This window comes from Populus euphratica, unplaced genomic scaffold (genome assembly GCF_000495115.2).
Source record: "Populus euphratica unplaced genomic scaffold, PopEup_1.0 scaffold30.1, whole genome shotgun sequence".
NCBI classification, from domain to species: Eukaryota; Viridiplantae; Streptophyta; class Magnoliopsida; order Malpighiales; family Salicaceae; genus Populus; species Populus euphratica.
Window position 1 is genome coordinate 1,722,745 of NW_011499869.1, and position 20,167 is coordinate 1,742,911.

The 20,167-nt window shown below is 34.4% G+C and overlaps 4 protein-coding genes across 10 annotated transcripts; 3 read left to right on the top strand and 1 right to left on the bottom strand.

The window, feature by feature from the left end:
• Positions 1 to 181: 181 nt before the first annotated feature.
• Positions 182 to 1,333, top strand: LOC105126920 (putative DNA-binding protein ESCAROLA). The gene has a single exon (XM_011027955.1). It carries the CDS (start codon positions 408 to 410, stop codon positions 1,203 to 1,205), a length of 798 nt encoding a protein of 265 aa, XP_011026257.1. The 5' UTR covers positions 182 to 407; the 3' UTR covers positions 1,206 to 1,333.
• A 585-nt stretch (positions 1,334 to 1,918) lies between these two features.
• Positions 1,919 to 2,589, bottom strand: LOC105126976 (pentatricopeptide repeat-containing protein At2g42920, chloroplastic-like). The gene is made up of 2 exons (XM_011028035.1): positions 2,373 to 2,589; positions 1,919 to 2,289 (listed from the first exon to the last, which is right to left on the bottom strand). The coding sequence occupies exons 1-2, from the start codon at positions 2,587 to 2,589 to the stop codon at positions 1,919 to 1,921; spliced, it is 588 nt and encodes a 195-aa protein (XP_011026337.1).
• On the top strand, positions 1,980 to 20,068 carry LOC105126922 (ribose-phosphate pyrophosphokinase 4). Of its 2 annotated transcripts, XM_011027957.1 has the most exons (8): positions 1,980 to 1,984; positions 16,506 to 16,702; positions 17,242 to 17,557; positions 17,989 to 18,084; positions 18,258 to 18,326; positions 18,420 to 18,548; positions 19,484 to 19,583; positions 19,689 to 20,068. In XM_011027957.1, exons 2-8 carry the CDS (start codon positions 16,557 to 16,559, stop codon positions 19,817 to 19,819), a joined length of 987 nt encoding a protein of 328 aa, XP_011026259.1. In that variant the 5' UTR covers positions 1,980 to 1,984; positions 16,506 to 16,556; the 3' UTR covers positions 19,820 to 20,068. The 2 variants fall into 2 exon arrangements, with proteins under 2 accessions (XP_011026259.1, XP_011026258.1); XM_011027956.1 differs by lacking the exon at positions 1,980 to 1,984 and having other exon boundaries at positions 16,421 to 16,702.
• Positions 5,399 to 9,183, top strand: LOC105126923 (glucan endo-1,3-beta-glucosidase 12-like). Of its 6 annotated transcripts, none has more exons than XM_011027958.1 (5): positions 5,399 to 5,850; positions 5,882 to 5,962; positions 6,690 to 7,195; positions 8,524 to 8,558; positions 8,670 to 9,183. In XM_011027958.1, exons 2-5 carry the CDS (start codon positions 5,902 to 5,904, stop codon positions 8,875 to 8,877), a joined length of 810 nt encoding a protein of 269 aa, XP_011026260.1. In that variant the 5' UTR covers positions 5,399 to 5,850; positions 5,882 to 5,901; the 3' UTR covers positions 8,878 to 9,183. The 6 variants fall into 6 exon arrangements, with proteins under 6 accessions (XP_011026260.1, XP_011026263.1, XP_011026264.1 ...); XM_011027961.1 differs by having other exon boundaries at positions 5,399 to 5,841; positions 5,876 to 5,962; XM_011027962.1 differs by having other exon boundaries at positions 5,399 to 5,841; positions 5,879 to 5,962.
• Positions 20,069 to 20,167: the final 99 nt, after the last annotated feature.

The following is a 20,167-nucleotide window of genomic DNA, read 5'->3' on the forward strand; positions in this document are numbered from 1 at the left end:
CATTGTATAATTAATTTAAAACTGCCTGAAGGGCATGTTTGGGATGGATCGGTAGTGATTTAAAATGTTTTTTTATTTATAAATATATTAAAATAAAATAAAATAAAAATAAAAAGAAATTATTTTAAATAAAAACAAAAAAAAATTAAATTTTAAATTTTTGAGAACGCTGTGCAATCCCAAACACTTACTTTCTCTGGGAGTCGATTGATATGAAGGGCATGCCAGTTGAGAGGTAGGCAGGGCGAGGAATGCATATAAACTAGTTAATTACAAGGTTGGTGCCACTTAACCTCCTCCTAAACATGATCATTCTTTTGGCTCCATGCAATAAATTTATTCGTGCATAATGTGCTACATAAGCTCAGAAACCGAGCTCAGTTCCTGTGTATTCTTTTTGTTTATGAATGGCTGGAGCTGCAGACCTGACATTCCCTTCTGTTGGATCTGAAAGAATCATGGATCGAAGCCAAGGCTCGGAGAAGGTTAATAACCACAGACCGAGCATAGAAGCAATCCTTATGGCCCCAAAATTGCCCAAGGCAGTTCCACCAGTTTCTTCAGCACCGGAGGGTGAAACTATCAGGCGTCCTCGTGGCAGACCAGCTGGCTCAAAAAATAAGCCAAAACCTCCTATTATTGTCACTCGAGATAGTGCAAACGCACTCCGCGCCCATGCAATGGAGGTGAGCTCTGGCTGTGATGTGTGTGAGAGTTTAGCCAACTTTGCAAGAAGGAAGCAGCGTGGAATATCTGTGCTTAGTGGGAGTGGTTGTGTAACCAATGTTACCCTAAGACAACCAACTTCATCTGGGGCAATTGTAACCCTTCATGGGCGTTTTGAGATACTCTCACTGCTAGGATCTGTCTTGCCCCCACCTGCTCCGCAGGGGATCACGGGACTAACTATCTACTTGGCAGGGGCTCAAGGGCAGGTTGTTGGTGGAGGTGTAGTTGGTGCGCTCATTGCTTCGGGCCCTGTAGTAATCATGGCTGCATCTTTCATGAAGGCAACTTTTGATCGTTTGCCACTGGATGACGATGAAATAACTGCTGCTGTGCAGAATCAGCATTACCAAAATGGTCGTCACCATCACCTTGATATTTCAGATTTGTACGGAATGCCGCAGAACTTGCTTACCAATGGTGCTGTGACCCCTGAGATCTACTCTTGGACACCAGGGCGAACCATGTCAAAATCCTAGTTAGCAGCACATCTTCTAGTCTCTCAAATTGGCAAATCATAATATTAACCAATGTTGTGTCATTTCATTAATGTTTTCGGGCTTCCTTGTAAGATTAGCTACCTGTTTTACCTGGCATGAACTCTTTATTTTCCATCAATCTGAGTTCCTTCAAAACACAGTGCAAGGTTCGTGTGTGTGTGTGTGTAGAGAGAGGGAGATTCGTTTGGGCACGCCTTTAAAATATGGCCTTGTGTTTGAATCAAAGAAAACATGCAAATCAATGATGATCATTAAAATCTTAAGAAGCTAATTCATCGTTGGTGATTTTAGCTGTTCTTTGTTTCACTGGAGTTCAACCACAAGTATCAGAACGCATACTCGTTCATTTAAAACAGAGAAATTTTTAGGACTCGCGGGACTAGAAAGAACCCATTTCAAGTCATGATATAATTCGCTAGAAACAACAATCTTAATTGGTTCATAACAATCCTGTTCCATAGCCTTTAATACCCATCCCAAATCATCAGATTCATGGTAGATTTCTTTGGAGGGTGCAGCCTTCCCCCAGAAACCAATTCATGAACTTCACCATTAAATTCAATCGAACTACATCCATGTTCTTTGTCTATCTGCTTTTCTTTCAAAGAAAACCTTTGCTGCATTGCTTCTTCCAAATGACAGCATAAACATTCGACAAAAGTACAAAACTTGAGCTCTCTTTTGGATTCAACTCAGTCAGTCACGTGCTTCACTGCTCGTTTCGCCATCTCAATTTTCCGTACTTCCTGCAGTGGAGAGTAAAGGCCCCCCAGTATAACGGCACCTGGATTTACAGGTATGCTTCTTATTAGCTCTTCTGTCTCTTCGAGGAGTCCAGCTCGGTCTAGAACATCAACCATACAGCTATAATGCTCTATCGATAGTTCGATCTTGATTGTTTCTGTCATTAACAAGAAATAGTCCGTTTCTCTGTCCACCATGCCACCGCGATTACAAGCCGTCAAGACACCTAGGAAACTGATATGATCCGGTTTGCCATTTGAAGACTCAAGCATTGAAAATAATTGGACCGCTTCATTCTCACGGCCATTCATAGCTAGGCCTAAAAGTAGGGAGTTCCAACATGACAATGCTTTCCTGGGGGCGCTCTCGAACACTTGGAGAGCCTTATCAATGCTTCCACACTTGGAGCACCGTCTATAATTGCTGTAACAACAATAGCATTCAACGCAAAGTTGTCCTTTACTATATAATCATGAATCCATTCTCCCTGTCTAAGTGCTCCTAAGCAAGCACATGCATTTAACAAGCTCACCATTGTAAACTCACTTGGCTTAGTCCTCTCCCCTTTCATTCTTCTAAACAGATCCGTTGCCTCAAAAGAACCTTCCTTTCCCGACATACCTACTAATCACAGAATTCCATGACACTGTACTCCTCAGTACCGTATTGTCGAACAACCTCCTATAGACTGATCAATCTCTCCGCATTTAGCAAGTCCTGTGATCATTGTATGCCACGTAGCAACATCAAACCCATAGCACCTTCGAAAAAACCCACAATTTACAGCTTGTATATTGTATGAACTGATCGCCCCAACTTTTTTTAACTTTCCGCCACCTGTATTTCACGAAAATCAAATATTTTTGGTTGTTACCTGTGGGCTGACTTTCTGTGACTCTGAGATCCACACCAATAATTTGGGTCTTTCTTGCCCACTTATTTCTTTGAGTGGGCTTTTGGGAAGTCCGAAAGTGGGCACGCACCCTCTTGTTTTCTGGGGAAGAGGATGGACCGGTAAACTAATTTATAATCCTCAATATTTATCAGTGTTTTTATTTTAGTCACTCGATCTCAAAACTTATTTCTTAGTCCCTAATATCTTACAATTCGATGACATTATTGGGTGGGGACTCTTAGATTATAGCACAAAATATTAGAATCTATCATTAGAGAGTTCCCCCTTCGAACGATATTATAAAATGGTGGGATTTTATCTTCCTTTTCCAGATTTATTCTTAATTTTGAGGTGCGTAGCATGTAGGATGTGTATGTTTTAAGATTAATCCACATTAAAAAGATAAATTTGTGATAGCTATAGCAATTATTATCAAACAATAATGCTTGTTCTTTTAAATATTTTTACTTCAAATTGTCCCCATCAAACACATGCCCACTTAAAATAATCTAGCAAGAGAGCAACGATCAAGAGGTGGCTTTATTTGCACAAAAAAAAAAAAAATTAAGTCTAGGAGTATATTATATAGTAGCACCTACATAATGTATCCAATTGGTCAAAAGTGCAGCCTCGGGATAGAGTTTTGGACGGCTGACCTTTTGTTTTTGGGGAGCAATTTTAGTGATTTTCTTAACATTTTTAACAATGGTCCCCTTCCTTGCAAATTTAAATATAAAATTTTGTTGGAATGGTGGTTCATATGAACGTTTGGTGTTAGTGGCCATCAAATGCTAAACACTAGTTGATGATTGAAGACGCCACCAATTACACGTTAATTAGGAGACAATGATTTTTATTTTTATAAGTATAAAATACACATTTCTTTTTAAGAATCGCATTTTAATTTATTTTTTTTTTAAATCACTATATAGTTCGAGTTGAACAATATCTCTTGAAATGATCTAGCATGCACATCAATGATTTAAATTTTAACTTTGAATCATAGCGAGCATTAAAATTAAGTTCTATCTTAAGATCCCGACCAAAACACGTCTGGTCTCCATACGTCTTGAGGTAAGTCATAACCAATTTAAGGTTATGTTTAGTTTGAGGTTAAAAATTGGAATTAAGGAATTACGTGCTGAGGATATGAAAAAGTGATTAAAGAATAAATTGTCATGATGTTTGGTAATATTGTAAAAAGCTATTTATAATAATGGGGTTCAATAATCTTTATAATTAATATCAAAATCCAATATAATAAATAAATAACAAATAATGGCTAATGGTTGAAGCCAATTGTAGTTTTGAACTGAAATAAATATTGAAATCAAAAACTGATATGTACAAATTCTAAAATTCCTCTCAAGTTATTTTTTCCCTCCCCATCCTAGCATCAGGTGTTAACCCTCTCTCCCCAGTAAAACTTTCAACCAAGGTTAAAAACTAATTTTTTAGATCTTATTTGTTTGATGGAAAGAGATTTTGTCAAAATTATTTTTTAAATTTTATGTATTTATTTGTTATTAGAAAAGTTAGTCAACAAAAAATACTTTCAATAAAAAAAAATTAGTTTAATTTTTAGAAAAATATTTTTTTTATTTTGAGCAAAACATATTTTCAAAAAATTATTAAAAATTTAAAAATTTTATATTATTTGCTGATTATATTAAATTCATAACATAAACATATACTAGAAAATATTTTTCAACTTATTTTTAATTACACTGACAAATATAAAAAATTAATTTACTTTTCTAGAATTTTTTTTAAAAAATAATCATTTCCAAGCAAACTTTTCTAGAATTTTTTTAAAAAATAATCATTTCCAAGCAAACAAATAATCAACCAAAATAAAAAACAATTCAGGCTAAAAAATATTATTTAGGAGAAGAAAAGGGAGTTGCTAGAGCTCTTCACGAGATTAGGAATAAAATTTGGTTGTGATCGGGCTGTCCTGCATGGTTTTTCCCGGGAGCTGACTCTGAGTCTACTCTACTCCATTCGTTTCTTTTCTTTCTGTGAGTCTTTTCCCTGCGTGGTTGCTTAAAAATCTTGCTTCCGCTTTTCTGCTTGGCATCAATATACGACGACGCGTTACCTGAGATGGGCATGGCATGCCTTAAGCACCACTCTTTACAGTCAGGGAATCATTATCTATTTCCATGTCGAAGTGAAAAATTCGACAGGTTTGTGTCACCGAGCAGAATAAGAAATGAAAGGCACATTCTCTCCATGTAGTTGGCAGTCTTGATCAATAACAACCCAACAAGAAACTGTAGCAAATACGTTAACCCAACCAAAAAGCAGAGAGAATACTTGAGTATCACTCACCCCACTTCGGGAGATCCAAGCTCGATCATCCTACATAAGGTCAGTTGTGCAGTGCCAGATTTATCACAAAAACATGCAGCACATATAGCAAAGAAATTGACTGGATCCAATCCAAGTTCGACCTGTGCTCTCATTATTTATAAGACAGTGAAAGAAGAAGCATAAACTTAAAAAAAAAATATTAAGACAAAAGGCAAGATGCATACATCATCGTCATCATTACAACCATCACTTGCTAGCCCACAAACCAAATCTAAATTCCAAAACGATTCTCTCCCTTTACTTCTTTTTCAACCTTCTTCTCACCTTTTCCCTCCTTTGTTGTTCCATCTCTTGCTTGCACCCTCCTCTACACCCATGTCTCCTTTCTCAAGTCTTCCTCTACACCCACATAGAGCTACTCTTTCTCTCTCAAGACTGTACTTATTCCATAAGATATATAATTTTATAAAGCACAAAGGATGCAAAATCTTGTTTTCTCAACAAGATCATTGATGCGCGCTTCTGTAGTTTAAGATTTATTTGCTTCTTTTTTCTTTACTTGCTTTGAATAAAGGGTAAGCTGATTGGATAAATACATCATAGAAGAGAAAGAAGGAGAAGGAGAAAGAGAAGGAGAAGGAGAAGAAGGAGAAGGAGAAGGAGAAGAGGGCTTGGGGTTTAAGCCCATGAGGAGGAGAAGAGGGCTTGGGGTTTAAGCCCATGGGTGGCAGAGTCATCTACTCCCTGATGTTTTTCGTACTCGGTCTCTTCCTTTCTTCAGGTGATGATTTGCTTTGTATGATTGGAATGACTTCATTGCCGAAAAATTGTGTTTCACAACTTCGTTTCCATCAGACCAAGGAAGCAACAATTTCACATTATTGATTTTTTTTTCTTTTTGATATATAAATACATTACTGGTTTTCTTAATTTCTTGTTAACTCAAGCAGACATGATATTCTTAAATTAGATTTCAGAAACAATATGGAGATTTATTTTTGATTAATCAATCGAATATATATAGTGCCTTGACTGTGAGTTTTATCTCCTCATTCAAGTTCTTGGTTTATTTCTGTTCTTTGGAGCCAAGCTTTCGCTACTTTTTTTACATGTTGGAAGCAGAATTTGATAGCTTTCTTCCATGTGGTTTTAGCCCTCTTTTTGAAAATGATGCTTCTTTCTTCCCCCATGATTCTTTCCTATCGATTGGGCTATAGTCTATTGGACGAAGTAGATTTTTCAAATTTCCAATCATGATTCTTATTCATTTGAAAGCTTGTCCTTCCTTTTTTTTTCTTGTCAATTATTAAACATGGTGGCCTACTCCAGTTGGACACTCTTGCTGCACTGTAAATTACCATTCTACTTGTGACTTTAGGCTAGTCGGTGAATTTTGGAACCATGCACATAATAATATCTTGATGTTAAGTATGAAATAGTGTGTGAACAGCACTAAAAATCCCGACCATTCCAAGGAAGCTTGATTTTACTCTTGTTTTGGAATCCAGGTTCAAGTGTCTCAGAAATGTTAGCAAATGAGAATAGTAGACAGGCAGACCATGGAACAAAACAAGTTGTGGATGCGAGGTCTATTTCCAGTACCCGAAAGGACATCACCACCCCGATAACAACTGTTCCCACAATAATTCCCGCCACTCCCACTGCTTCAACTCCAGTAATAAACCCAAATTCCGAGCCTGACTCCACATCGCCTGCTACCACGACACCAATGGTAACCCCAACCTCAACGGCATCACCTGTATCTCCCGGAGCTAGCTGGTGTATCGCTAGCCAAAGTGCATCACCGACAGCGTTACAAGTTGCTTTGGACTATGCTTGTGGCTATGGTGGTGCTGATTGCTCAGCAATTCAGCCAAGTGGAAGCTGTTACAATCCAAATACTCTCCGTGATCACGCCTCTTATGCATTCAACAGCTATTATCAGAAGAATCCAGTGCCCACTAGCTGTAATTTTGGAGGAACTGCTGTTACTACTAGCACCGATCCAAGTAAGTGGGTACTTTTTTTTTTTTTTCATGTACGTGGGGTGACCGGGCTAACTTGCGCGTACCACGACTAATCTCCATGGCCGCCAGTGAATACTTTATTAATTATGAGTAGGTGGTATAATAGTAAAAGTTTACTAATTAATTATGCAGTAGGTGGTATAATAGTAAAAGTTTACTACTAAAAGGTTTAATTTTTTTTTTTGTAGTTTTAAGTTTGTGCTTCTTTACTGAAAATTTATATTATTGTTAATTTAGAATTCGTAAAAATTAATTAAAATATATATAAATTAATTCAAACATCAATATTAATTAAAAATATTAAATCGTATTTGCTTATTCTCTATGTCATATTTTTATTTATCATATGAGATTAGTTATAACTTAATCCCATATTTTATTAGAATTAATTAATTAATTAGCACTCTTGGTTTCACAAATTAAATATTTAATCTTTGTATTTTTTTAAAAAAATCATCTATAGCTTAATTATTTTTGTTCATTTTATGCTAATTTTCAATTTATTTTTATTTTAAAATTTGAAAAAAAAAAGATAATAAGCGGATGATATCAAAATATTAATGAGAAAATAGAGCATTTTTTTGTTCTATAAAACTACTAAATTAAGTATATTCAATAGGGGTCAAAGAACTATTTGATAAGTTTTAATATGAAAATTTTTATGATGCTATAGACTAATTAATAATGTTTTATTTGTTATTTTACAATTTCTTTTTTAATATTATTGGGATTAATTATTATCTTTTATATATATATATATATATATATATATATAATAGGGACTAAGTTATAATTAACTCTTCATTATATCCAACCACACACACACACACATATATATGGTTAGAAATCAACAATGGGGGTGGGTAAAACTTACAACACCGAATTAATTGATTGACCAGTTAGCCCACCTTCCTTTCTAAGACAAATGCTTGGAGTCACAGTTTTCTTTTCCATGTTCACACTTTACAGTGAAGTTTTTAATTTTCCCTTTTAATAGACACCTGAATTTCTGTCTTCTTCTTCTTATTATTATTATTATTTTATGAATGATCAATGGTAAATTCTCGGTCACACACTTGTAAGTCTACCTTTTCCACTCATTTGTAAGTATCGGTCGTAAAGGTTTCGGGGGATTCGGCTTCTTTATTCCTTATTCTGAACCAAAAAAAGGAAAGAAAGAAAGAAAAAGCAGTGCTTTTCTTTTATTTATGCTTAATTTCCCATGTTCAAGTTCTTATTTGAACAGTGCTTCACTCTGTCAATGAACAAAAAAGCTGTGCTCTGATTTACTTGTTCTGTTTTTTTCAATACAATTTCAGGTACTGGGACATGTCAATTTCCCTCCACAAGGTGATCTTTCTTACTAACTATAGTTTTCTCTCTTTTTCGTCAAATCGGTGAGCTTCAGCTGGTTGATTTTTCTCCAAACTCAACTTACCTGGATTTGGAAATGTCTTGCAGCACAAGCTCATCAATCTTGAACACTACAAATTCAAATGGAGCAACGGTTTATGGTGCAGTACCTTCAAATCCTACCCCATCGGTAGCTGCCAGAACTAACGAGACACCACATTTTATGCCTGTGACATTTCTCATCGTGTTTCTGGCTAAATCAACATCATCTCTGTGCTGGAGGGGATACACATATTCGATTTGGTACATTAATTAAACGGTACTGTCCTGATAGATTGCTTGCCCTGCTTGCTAGTCCATGCTTTTTAGAAGACTTAGAAGCACATCTGCAGGGATGATGAAAGCTAGGGGTATATATCTCGTTGCCTTGGCTTTTTTGTTACAAAATTATATTTGATGTGTAAATTAGTCTTTAGCGATCACATTGGAGGGAGGAAGTGTAGAGAAATAAATCTTATTTTGTTGGTAGGGTTTTTTTGTACTGGTAGAAGAATTTGCATATATCTTCCTTTTTTCTCTATTTGTTGATGATGAGAATAAGAAATTAACTTTGTTCGTTTTGCTAAGATGGGCTCTAGCTGTTGATTTATCTTGGAAAAAAAAAGAGTCGAAGTACTGGAAAATATTTGATTAAAAGCTGGTTGTTTTTTAACATATTTTTTATTTTAAAAAAATTATTTTTAATACCATCATATTAAAATAATTTGAAAATAATAATAAAAATATAAATTTAAAATATAAAAACAAATATAACTTTACCTTGCAGTCCTTGCAGTAAGTAATTTATATTTGTCTTCGAAATTGGATTCCTAAGCTAGTCTCAAATGTCTTGCACTCTGTAGAATTTTATGTAGTCGGGTTTGGTTTGGTGGGCTACTTAGTGGGCTCTGTTTTTTTAGATGTTATCACGGCAGCATTTTTTAAGTAAATCGATTAACTTAATTTTCTAAAGTTATAAACGATAACTATATGGATACGCCCTGAATTACAGAACACTGAGGCACTAAAAATATTTTGGTTTAATTTTTTGATTTTGTGATAAGCTTTTGTTATTTTTGTACCGAGATATATATATATATTAAATCGTCATGTATTTTTGTGTTTAAAATTTGTTTGAGTATATTTTACTTAGAAAAAAATCAAATTAATATTTTTTTAATGGTTTAATATATTGATATAAAAAATTTTAAATATATATTTTAAAATAAAAAATACTTTTAAAAATTACTTATACTACAATATCAAACACACATTAAAAAATAGTTTAGCATTACTGTCAAAATGTTATTTTCTTAAAATTAATTATTTTTAAGTATTTTTAAATGTTTTGATGTGTTAATGTTAAAAATAAACTTTAAAAAATAAAAAATATATACATTATTTTAATATATTTCAAAACACATTTTCTATTACATTTTAAACAGTCACTAAACACCACGCATATCTCTTAGAGATTAAACAGTATTCGACTCCAAATTAGTGATTTTTTATTCCACTTGCGCGACCAAACCAAACCAAACTTCTAACATAATAGAATGATAAACACATACTCGAGCTCTGGCCAGCAATGACTAAGAGGGCCCTTGCCATTCATTCTGCTACATTATTATGTCTTAACCACTCTTTTTTTTTACAAATCCTTTTACCCTAACAAATTTCATGTTATTTTTTATTTGTTTCCAATTCACAAAACTTGCGAGCAAATGGAGATTGTTTTCTACAAGGGAAAATTAATTGAACAAAATGAGTGAGAGCCACGCCGAAATCTTGGCCACCATACTATGAGATCCTCTGGTTTTTTTTTTCATGGACGTGGAAGACTGTGTATGAATCCAAAAGGTTGAGAATACAACAGAAAGAAATAGGGCATTATATGGTGCTGACGAAGATTACCAAGACACGAGTTAATGAATTACATGTATCTGAGTGGTAACTAGAAAACCTTAGAAGAAATTTGAAGAAGAAAAGGGAAGCCCTTTCTTTTATGAATGGATCGATTGATTTCACAAGAAAAAAGGGTCGAAATCCAGAGTTTAAAAGCACGGATTAAGGCTTCGAAAAGAACATTGCAGGTTCGCGGTTAATTAATTTCACACATTTGCGTATTACAATTAGCACCCCCACATGGACCTGTAAATGCTTCAGTCATTGGAAGAAAAATCATGCAGATGCAAGGCATGGATCCAAAGGGACTGGATGATTATGAGGGGTTGGAATGTTGAATCTTTTGTCCTGAGAAGATCATTATGCACAAATTAAATTACTACGCTGTTCTTGGAAGATTAAAAGTTAAGAGCTTTTTTGAAGTATGGGGCCGCTGCAGCCCACCAGTGCGCCGCTTACTCTTTTGGCCGCAGGGCATTGATTAGTTTGTCAAAACGCCAAAATTGAGGTTGGACTTTTAACTTGCTGATGAGATAAAACATCACTGCTGCATGCTCTCATTTAAACTGCATTCATGGGGACATTTGCGCTGTCGTCTTCCAATTAATTCGGGTCAGCTTAAAAAATATAAGAAATGAACTCCACCTCGCCAAGTTTACGTAGCTATTTGGAAGGCGATGAAAGATGTTTTAAAAGTAATTTTTATTTGAAAATAAATTAAAATATTATTTTTTTGTTTTTTAAAAATATTTTTAATATCAATATATTAAATTGATCCAATAAAAAAAAATTTGAAAACAAGATCTCCACCCCGATTCTAAACACATAAATACAAGAAACCAGCAAAACAAATTCAATGGCATCAAATAGATAGCAACAAGATTTGTCAGGGGATGTTGACCACAGCCTTTGGTTTCTGTTACCACAGCACTTTGCTTGCAATGATAATTACTTTTATATTTTTAAGGTTTTCTTTCCTTTCTCCCTCCTTTTCTCTTCTTTAGTTCTGTTTTTCTTTATTAATATTTTTCTGCTCTGAAAGTTCCCTTCCATGGCTAAATCCTGGGTTTCGTTTGAAATTTTGCTCTCTCTCTCCAACTATTTTCATTTAGCATTGAAATGGTCCACTTTTCGAGGGAGTTCCTTACCAGTCCTTGAGTCTGTCAACAGCCTAGAGATGGGAATCGGGGGGGCCTTCAGGAGTAGATTTAGATTTCCACAGTCAATTTTAATCCTGACGAACAATCTCGAGTTAGATGACCCTTACCATCTGATCATCGACTTTCAGTAACTAATTTAAAATTGGAAGGATCAAAACTCGCGAGTCAGCCACTTTAGCCATTGGCTTATGTTGGTAAATTTCATTTATCTAATACTCATTGTTAGTTGTCGTTCTAAGCCAATCTGAAAGACCGAGAGGAAAATTGATATGATCATAGCCATTACTTTTGATTGCTTCCAACAAAATTGATGGTTGTTATCATAACTTGTTGATGATTGTCGAAGACCACAAGAATTGAGATGTCCTTGACAAGTATCAGGCATCATGAGATATTATATTCAAACCATGCTTTTTAAAAAAAAAAACAAATTAGTTTTAAATTAGTTTTTTTAATGTTTTTAAATTTTTTTAACGTGTTAAAAAAAATATTTTTTATATATTTTTATATAAAACACATTTTAAAAAAAAATTATACTACATTCTCAAATATATTATTAATATATTAGAATTTACATTAACTGGTGGGATCTTTGTTCGTAGAAAAACTATAACTGTATTTGTTATTATAGTACAACTATATTTTAAAAAAGTTCTGAATTTTTTATATACTTTAAAATTATATTAATATACTGATGTTAAAAATAAATTTTAAAAAATAATATATATATCACTTTAATACATTTTTATATAAAAATATCTTAAAAAGTAATCTTTGCAACCCCTATAAACAGCACTCTTAAACAGATGATAAAACCAATCAAAGTTGTTGAGAACTGATCAGTATTTTACCAGTAATGTAATTATGACGGTTTTCTTTTAAAATTGTGCCAGTTTCCGAGGTTCTCTGAAAACCCATCTGCAAGGGTAACATGCATTGTTTTGTTAGGTGCCGGCCATGCATTACAGGGTGAATTGGGCAGATTTCATTGCGTGATTTAATTTGTTAGAATCTATATGAACATAGAATTTTCCTCAACTTCTTTTGGTTGATATGGTAGGTAAGGCCATGCAATTCTCATCATTAGTGGTATAGTACTCTTCAATCATCTAATTTCAATGTTTGGCTGGCTCGGACTCGACTCTAATCTAGACCACTAGAAAAACTACTGTCACCGCTATTTTGCTCTTCCTTCGCTGGTGTTTGGCATTCCTGGCATGTGTTACAAAAAAAATCCGGAAAAAAAAAAAAAGATAAATGCAAACTAACTGTTTTCAAATTGGTTGGTGCGTGTTTTCAAGGAAGTGTGGTGGCAGTCGGTGTGTGAAACAGTGCTGTAGGTTGCGTGGCACATGGTTCGGCGAGTGATGATCGCAAGCGTGGTAAAATTCACGGAATTAATTAGTGATTCTTGCGTGCAATGCAGTGAAATTCACTCAGCTCGAGAACATAATAGTTTAAAACAGTCTTATGGTAAAAAAGAAAAAAGTAATTTGTTCATGCCTTTCGCACTAGTCAGCGAAAAATACATATAGGGTATTTATTTTTAATTTAGTTTGGTTTTTATTAAAAAATAGTTAAATTAAATTTTTAAAAAATTAAAATAAATTTAAATTGATTAATTTTGGTTTGATTCAGTTATTTTAAAATAAAAACTAACTTAAACTATTTTTTTATTTGGTTTGATTTTTTTCTAGTTTGATTTAGTTTTTTTAGTTTAGTTTTTTTAATTTAGACTTATAAAACCAAACCAGTTAATTTTTTTAAAAAAATAATTAATTATTTTTACAATTTAATTTTTTCAATTATTTTTTCTGATTTTCTCAATTTAATTAATTTTTTAATTTTTTTCTCATCATATTAAATCATTTTGAATTATGGGGGAAATGGAGGGGTGTTTCTTCTTTTTCTCGAATTGATCTGCTGTCTCATTATTATTATTTAAAAAAAAAAGATATGTACTACCGGGATTCTCGACGCCTTTTGACGGTGATGCATGCTGCACGCCGGTGGAATGCACCGGCAGTCTTATTTTTGCCTATCTTCAAATTTGGGCAGCCAGGACTCATTATCATTGCTGGAGTTCGAGAGGGTGCCATCCAAGTTACAACCAGCTAGCACTGCCACGTTCGAAATAATTCACTCATTTTGAGCTAGATAGTAGAATGGTTCATATATTTTAATTGATTAAATGTAAGGTTGTTTTGCTAATCTGGTTACCTGATAATTTAAACATTTGACTACGTTGTTTCTTAGGTTTCAATTTTATATAGCAATTAACCATGAGAGGGACGAACCAAGAAGAAAAATGCCGTACGTGTTCCTCGTATTCATGGATTTAGGATAGAAAAATGCCGTCCGTGAGTTCCCTCGATCGGAAGAAAATTCGGCGAAGTCTCAGTTCGACGTTTGGGCATGCAATTATCTATCTTAAATCAAATAGTGGTTGATCCAATCCTCACACTCATCTAGATCGAGGACACGGTTGATTTTCTCGTGGAATTAACATATCTATCCTATGTTCCAAAACGAAATATAATTATATGATTTTTTTTTTTTTGTCTACAGATTCCTTTTCGAAATGTTCCAAAACGAGATATAATTATATGATTTTTTTTTTGTCTACAGATTCCTTTTCGAAAACCCTGTTTTCCAGTAATAATAGCTTACCAGCCGATTTTATTTCAGATGCATAATGTCAATTTATTATAAAAAAAATCAACACGTTTTCATTCATTCACACGTGTGATGTAATATAAGAGCAAAGTTTAACTTTGCTTACTTTAATGTTATAATTATCGAATAATGGGTAATCTGAATTAATTTGGACCGATCTATTGATCTAAAACAATATCATTTCATTTTTTTTTAAAAAAAAAAATTACTTTGCTTTTAAAAAGTTAAACCAACTCTTAACTAAGTCACTAGTTGATTTTTTGAGACAATCAAATATATTAACTTTAATATAATTTAGTTTAAAATTTGATTGATGGGCTAGGATTTATTAGTATTTCTAAAACAATTTTTCGTTGGTCAGAATCTATTAATAAGCTAGCCCCGAAGGGAATTCAGAAAGTAATTAGAGCCCAAGCACAAAGATGGCCCCAACATCTAGCGCCACTTAGCTAGGCTCCATTATACGTGTGTAGGCCTCAAGCTCGGGTCCTTGTGCCCCGCCCCAGGCACTTGCTTGAGGATCATAGGCTTAGTCATGACACCTTAACCCAGCCATCATCAAATCAAATACATGTATAGAGTCTATAAACCATGCCATGCGCCCTGACCTGACACTTATTCTCTTCGGATTTTTATTTTTTTAATCAAACCTAGTCAATTTTGTCTGGATCTTACTAAATTTGTATTTTTAGGTATACATAACATTGTTTCGGGGATTTAATGTTTTTTACTATATCTATTTAAAAAACGAATTTTTTTCTTATTTAAAAGATTTCGAGGAAATTTATTTGTCTATTTGTGAAAATGTTTTTAAACCAATATTCAAACATAAAAACATCCTATTTCTAACCATCGTTAAATCTTGAAACATCATTATTGAACTAGAAAAAAAAAGTTAAGTTGACAAGATTATCCTGTTAACCCGCGAGAACGGCGAGTTCAACAACACTACATAATATCTGCAGTGTATGATATATAATATTCAAGTGCAGCAAAATATTATACACAGAGCCGGTCTGGAGCCCAGAAAATAAAAGGCACGATTCAGGACTTTTAGTGGTGGGAATCATTTTTCTAGCTGGACAAGAATACATGTACAGGCCCTACGGGCTATGGAGAATAATCGACTTTTGGTATAGTTAACTTTAATTGTTTTAAAAAATAAAAAAATAAAATAAAAGGTGAAGGCAGTACTCCGCGGGGGTGGGGGGGATCTCACCGCTTTAAGTACAGGAACCACCAATCAAAACGGTGGGGAATCAGCCTCCAGCAGAATTGACGCGGCGGAGGCCCATTATGTGATATCCTTTCAAGAAGTGTTTGGGTACAGGGGTAGAAAAGCCTGTCTGAGAAATAGATGATGCTGCTTTCCTTCTCGCCTGACAACACCTCTTCCGTTTTAAAAAATTCAAAGCATTTTCGCTGGAAGGGATTCACTTACAAAGCCCATCTTATAGATTATTTTTTTTTTTTATTTTGAGTTGCTGGTAAGGTACTAAAATATAATTTATAATATTTTTTAATATTATAATATATTACAAAAATAATAGATTTAAAAATGTCATGAAATATAAACACAAATTAGGAATTATTAAACTTTGAAGAATATATCAAAAACTAACTCTAAAATATAAAATATAAAAACAAATTAAACTAATTTCCTCCCTGGAATATGTAAACGTGTAATGATTCTCCAATCCCACTGTATATATGGGAGTTCAAATTTTTTTGATATCACATGGAGAAATTAATTATTGTTGTTTATATTTTATCCTCAATGTATATTGTCTCCAGTTTTTTATTGGTAATTTGAAAAGTGATAAAGGATAATAATAAAAAAATGTAATAGTTTAAAGTCAAAATGGCTTATTAATTTAGTATGTGTCAAGATGTTTTTATAAAAATATTTTTTAATAAAAATGTATTGAAATATTTTTTATATGTATATTTTTCTAATTTTTTTTATTGTTTTCTCTATTCACAATTACTAGAAAATACCCCCACCAATGAATTAAGTCCCCGTTTTAAAAATAATTAGTTAGTACAATCGAAATTATAAACCTTTGCTGGCCACGCGTGTAAAGTATCCAAACAGACCCTAGAAACCTAGCACAGCGCCCCGCGTTACAAGTCACAAAGAAATAGCGGTGTTGGGGGCAGGGAGAGTGAGAGAAGGGGCAGTGCAGTGGAAAAAGTGAGAGAAGGGGCAGAGAAAATGGAGGTGGACAAAGTAGAGACACAACAACAACAACAACAGAAACAGAAACATGTACATCTGTTTTACTGCGTGGAATCCGAAGAGCTTGCCCGTAATATTGCCGCTCGCTCTGAACTCATCACACTCCAATCCATCAACTGGAGGTCCTTCCCTATCTCCCTTCCCCTCTCTTACTGCTCATATTCATTATGTTCTGTTCTTTGTTCTGTGTTTACTTTTATTTTCGTTCTTCATCCATGAATCTGATGTGGGTATTTGCTGTTTTAGTCATTTTCTTTGTTCCCTGATAAAGAATACGCCCCTTTTCTTGAAGTGTTCGACTGCACATGGAATTTGTTTTGTCATAAATAAATTCTCTTTCACAGTTCTAGAAATAGAGAGTTTACTGTATAAATTCACAACCATTATGAAAAAAACTACAACATTATCTACTACTGTGGAATTATAAGTTTTTTTTAGTGTTCCGGGGGACTGCTGGAAATATTACTTCTGAATGTGAGTCATTCTATCTATTCTGTTTGAATATTTCCCTTAACTTATTGTTCAGTTTTCATATCGCATTCAAACAAGTCTTTGATTGAGTGGCAAGTGACCTTGAGTTTGTGGTGTTCGGTTTATTGCATTATCTTGTGGTTGAATGTTGTTTAAGCGGAAAAACTTAATGATTCTTTGTTGTTATCAGGAATTTCGATGATGGATTTCCTAATCTTTTTATAAACAACGCTGAAAATTTGCGAGGTCAACATGTGGCCTTCCTTGCATCTTTTAGTTCTCCAGGAGTTATCTTCGAACAGCTTTCTGTCATTTATGCACTGCCGCGTCTGTTTGTTGCCTCCTTCTCGTTGGTGTTGCCTTTCTTTCCAACTGGCTCCTTCGAGCGAATGGAAGAAGAAGGGGATGTTGCAACTGCATTTACCATGGCAAGGATATTGTCAAACATTCCCATTTCAAGAGGTGGCCCCACTAGTCTAGTCATATATGACATACACGCACTGCAGGTTGTTTCACTCTTGCTCCACAATTAATAAGTATATATGTTTTACCTTGTTGCATTGAAAATATCTTATCGAAAGGCATATCATATGTTCTTTGTTATTATGAATTACTATTATTAATAGCAGGCTTCATCACTAGTCTTTCTGTAACATTTGAGCTGCCAGGCATGCCTCAAGTTGTTTTTCTCTTTGAACCATAGTTGAATTTATTCTCCAGGGGTTTCCTTCTCTCTCTCTCTCTCTCTCTTTTTGTTTTTGTCATCTACCAAAATTTAACCTCTGATCATATTCAGTTCATTGAGCATCTCAAAAACAGCATGGTTCTCATTCTCCTATTCTAATCTATACCCTTTGAGCATTTCTCAACTATTATTTTTTATTCTTTGGTGTCAAGTTAGAAGGTAATAGTTTGTTTATCTATCTTCCTTGTGCAGGAAAGATTCTATTTTGGGGACCATGTTTTGCCTTTATTTGTTACTGGGATTCCTCTGTTAAAGCAACGTCTTCACCAACTTCCTGAATCTGATAAGGTTCGTAGTACCAGAATGCTGATCACCTCTGTGAAAAATGGTCTTGTTTCTGATCATTGTGAAGATTTTTTTGTCATTGCCGTGATTATAAATCTATTGCCTCTTTGAAGAATTTTGTAGCTCAATAGGATATCTTGCTTGCCACTGATTGTGTTCTCCAATTTTAATTTCAGATTGTTGTTGCTTTTCCGGATGATGGAGCCTGGAAGCGATTCCACAAGTTGTTGGATCATTTTCCTATGGTTGGTATAATTTCTCTCAAATGGAATGAATGATATCATACACCAGTTTACATGTTGTATGGATAATTAATGTTGTTGGAGCATGAATTTCAGGTGGTATGTGCAAAGGTTCGTGAAGGTGATAAGAGAATAGTTAGAATAAAGGAGGGAAATCCTGCCGGCTGCCATGTGGTTATTGTTGATGATTTGGTACAATCTGGAGGCACCCTTATTGAGTGCCAGGTACTTGTTTTCCAGCAAACCCTATTTTTCCTAATCATTTGCTCTTCTGGATCTTTCAATTAAAAGTTGGAAAAAAATATTTCTCATTTCTTTAAGGCTTGCAATCCTTTTCTACTCAGTTCTTTGCTTTCTTTCTTTTGCTCATTCTGTTCTAAGTACCTTCCTTTTCAATCACTGTATTCTGATTTAAGAATTCAAATTCTTACCAATTTCAAGCTGACTTCTTTTGTTAACATAGGTAACCCACATATTTTGTATATCTCTGTTAACACTTCCTTTGTCATCTATATAAGTTGTGGTTTGTATAACATTCCCAATTTTCCACCTTGCTCTTTTCTCAAACTTTAAATTTTGTGGGCTTATAAATTACACGCTTCAGATTTGAACTTCATTTTTATGATATCTTGAAGAGCATTTGATCCAAATTTTGGAAACAAACATTAGGCTCAATTGTGGGAATAAAAGTTAATAAACTTCCATTTATTGCAGGAATTAACTTAATTTTAACTGCTTTTAGCTGATATTTTTCAAGAAAAAAACCATGTAACATAAACTAGTTCGTTTGTTTATAGTTCATCGGTTTGAGGGAGGGTCCTGCCTTGTTTTGCTTATGATTAAACTTTTGTGAGTGTTAATTACCATTATCATATAGGAGATCGGCAAGAGTTATGAGTGGCCATCAGTTTAAGCCTTGGCCACCATTGAGTTTGTTTAGATACCACCTTATTTTGTTTAAAATAAAAAAGGAGGAATCGCCTATTTTTTGCATATAAATTGTGTATAGGAATTGGGTTCATCTATCTTTAATAAGCAATGTATATACAACACTTGCATCTGTGTATAACCAGTTGGTCAAGTTTATTCACATTGAATATCTGCATCAATTGTGAAACTCTGGCAAATTAGCTCTTTATCCTTGCCTCTTTGTTCTTCAGAAAGTATTGGCAGCTCATGGGGCAGCAAAAGTCAGTGCATATGTCACCCACGGGGTGTTTCCCAAGCGTTCCTGGGAGCGATTTACTCACAAAGATAATGGTAAAGGCCTGCGTGTTATAAGGCACTCTTCTGTTATGTTCTTGTTTATATTTCTGCTTAACCTTTTAACTTTAAGCCAGATGATGATAGTGCCATTTTTTTCAGGCATGGAGAATGCATTTGCTTATTTTTGGATGACAGATTCCTGCCCTCACACTGTGAAAGCCATCACAAATAAGCCTCCATTTGAAGTTTTGAGCCTTGCTGGATCCATTGCTGATGCTTTACAAATATGACTTGAGAGTTACTCAAGGGGGCTTCGTATTGTGGGAACAGTTATGTGCTTAAGGGAACTAAAAGACAGTAATAAATTTTGAAGAAAGCCTGTAGCATGACTTTTATGCCACTTGAAACAGGAGGCCCGGTTGCCTAGTAAAAAATAGAGCTTAAATTTGCTCAACTCGGTGAGTTTAACACCATTCTATTGATAAGTATCCTGTCGTGAAAATGATTCCGTGATAAGAGATTTCATCTGTGCTTCATGACAAGTTCTTAATGGACCTGAGTAGGTGATTTTGCATGATGAGAGCGTGCTTTGCGGAGCAAGGCATGCTCAATGTGTACCGATAAATCATTTCGGATGC

Bases quoted from the DNA above. Each gene is read 5' to 3' on its own strand.
- LOC105126920 (XM_011027955.1), top strand. From the start codon at position 408: ATGGCTGGAGCTGCAGACCTGACATTCCCTTCTGTTGGATCTGAAAGA.
- LOC105126976 (XM_011028035.1), bottom strand. From the start codon at position 2,589: ATGTCGGGAAAGGAAGGTTCTTTTGAGGCAACGGATCTGTTTAGAAGA. The intron at 2,290-2,372 runs GTGTGGAAGCAT...CCCTACTTTTAG, and splicing joins AATTATAGACGGTGCTCCAA to GCCTAGCTATGAATGGCCGT.
- LOC105126923 (XM_011027958.1), top strand. From the start codon at position 5,902: ATGGGTGGCAGAGTCATCTACTCCCTGATGTTTTTCGTACTCGGTCTC. The intron at 5,963-6,689 runs GTGATGATTTGC...TTTGGAATCCAG, and splicing joins CGGTCTCTTCCTTTCTTCAG to GTTCAAGTGTCTCAGAAATG. The intron at 8,559-8,669 runs GTGATCTTTCTT...AATGTCTTGCAG, and splicing joins TGTCAATTTCCCTCCACAAG to CACAAGCTCATCAATCTTGA.
- LOC105126922 (XM_011027957.1), top strand. From the start codon at position 16,557: ATGGAGGTGGACAAAGTAGAGACACAACAACAACAACAACAGAAACAG. The intron at 18,549-19,483 runs GTACTTGTTTTC...TTTGTTCTTCAG, and splicing joins GCACCCTTATTGAGTGCCAG to AAAGTATTGGCAGCTCATGG. The intron at 19,584-19,688 runs GTAAAGGCCTGC...CATTTTTTTCAG, and splicing joins ATTTACTCACAAAGATAATG to GCATGGAGAATGCATTTGCT.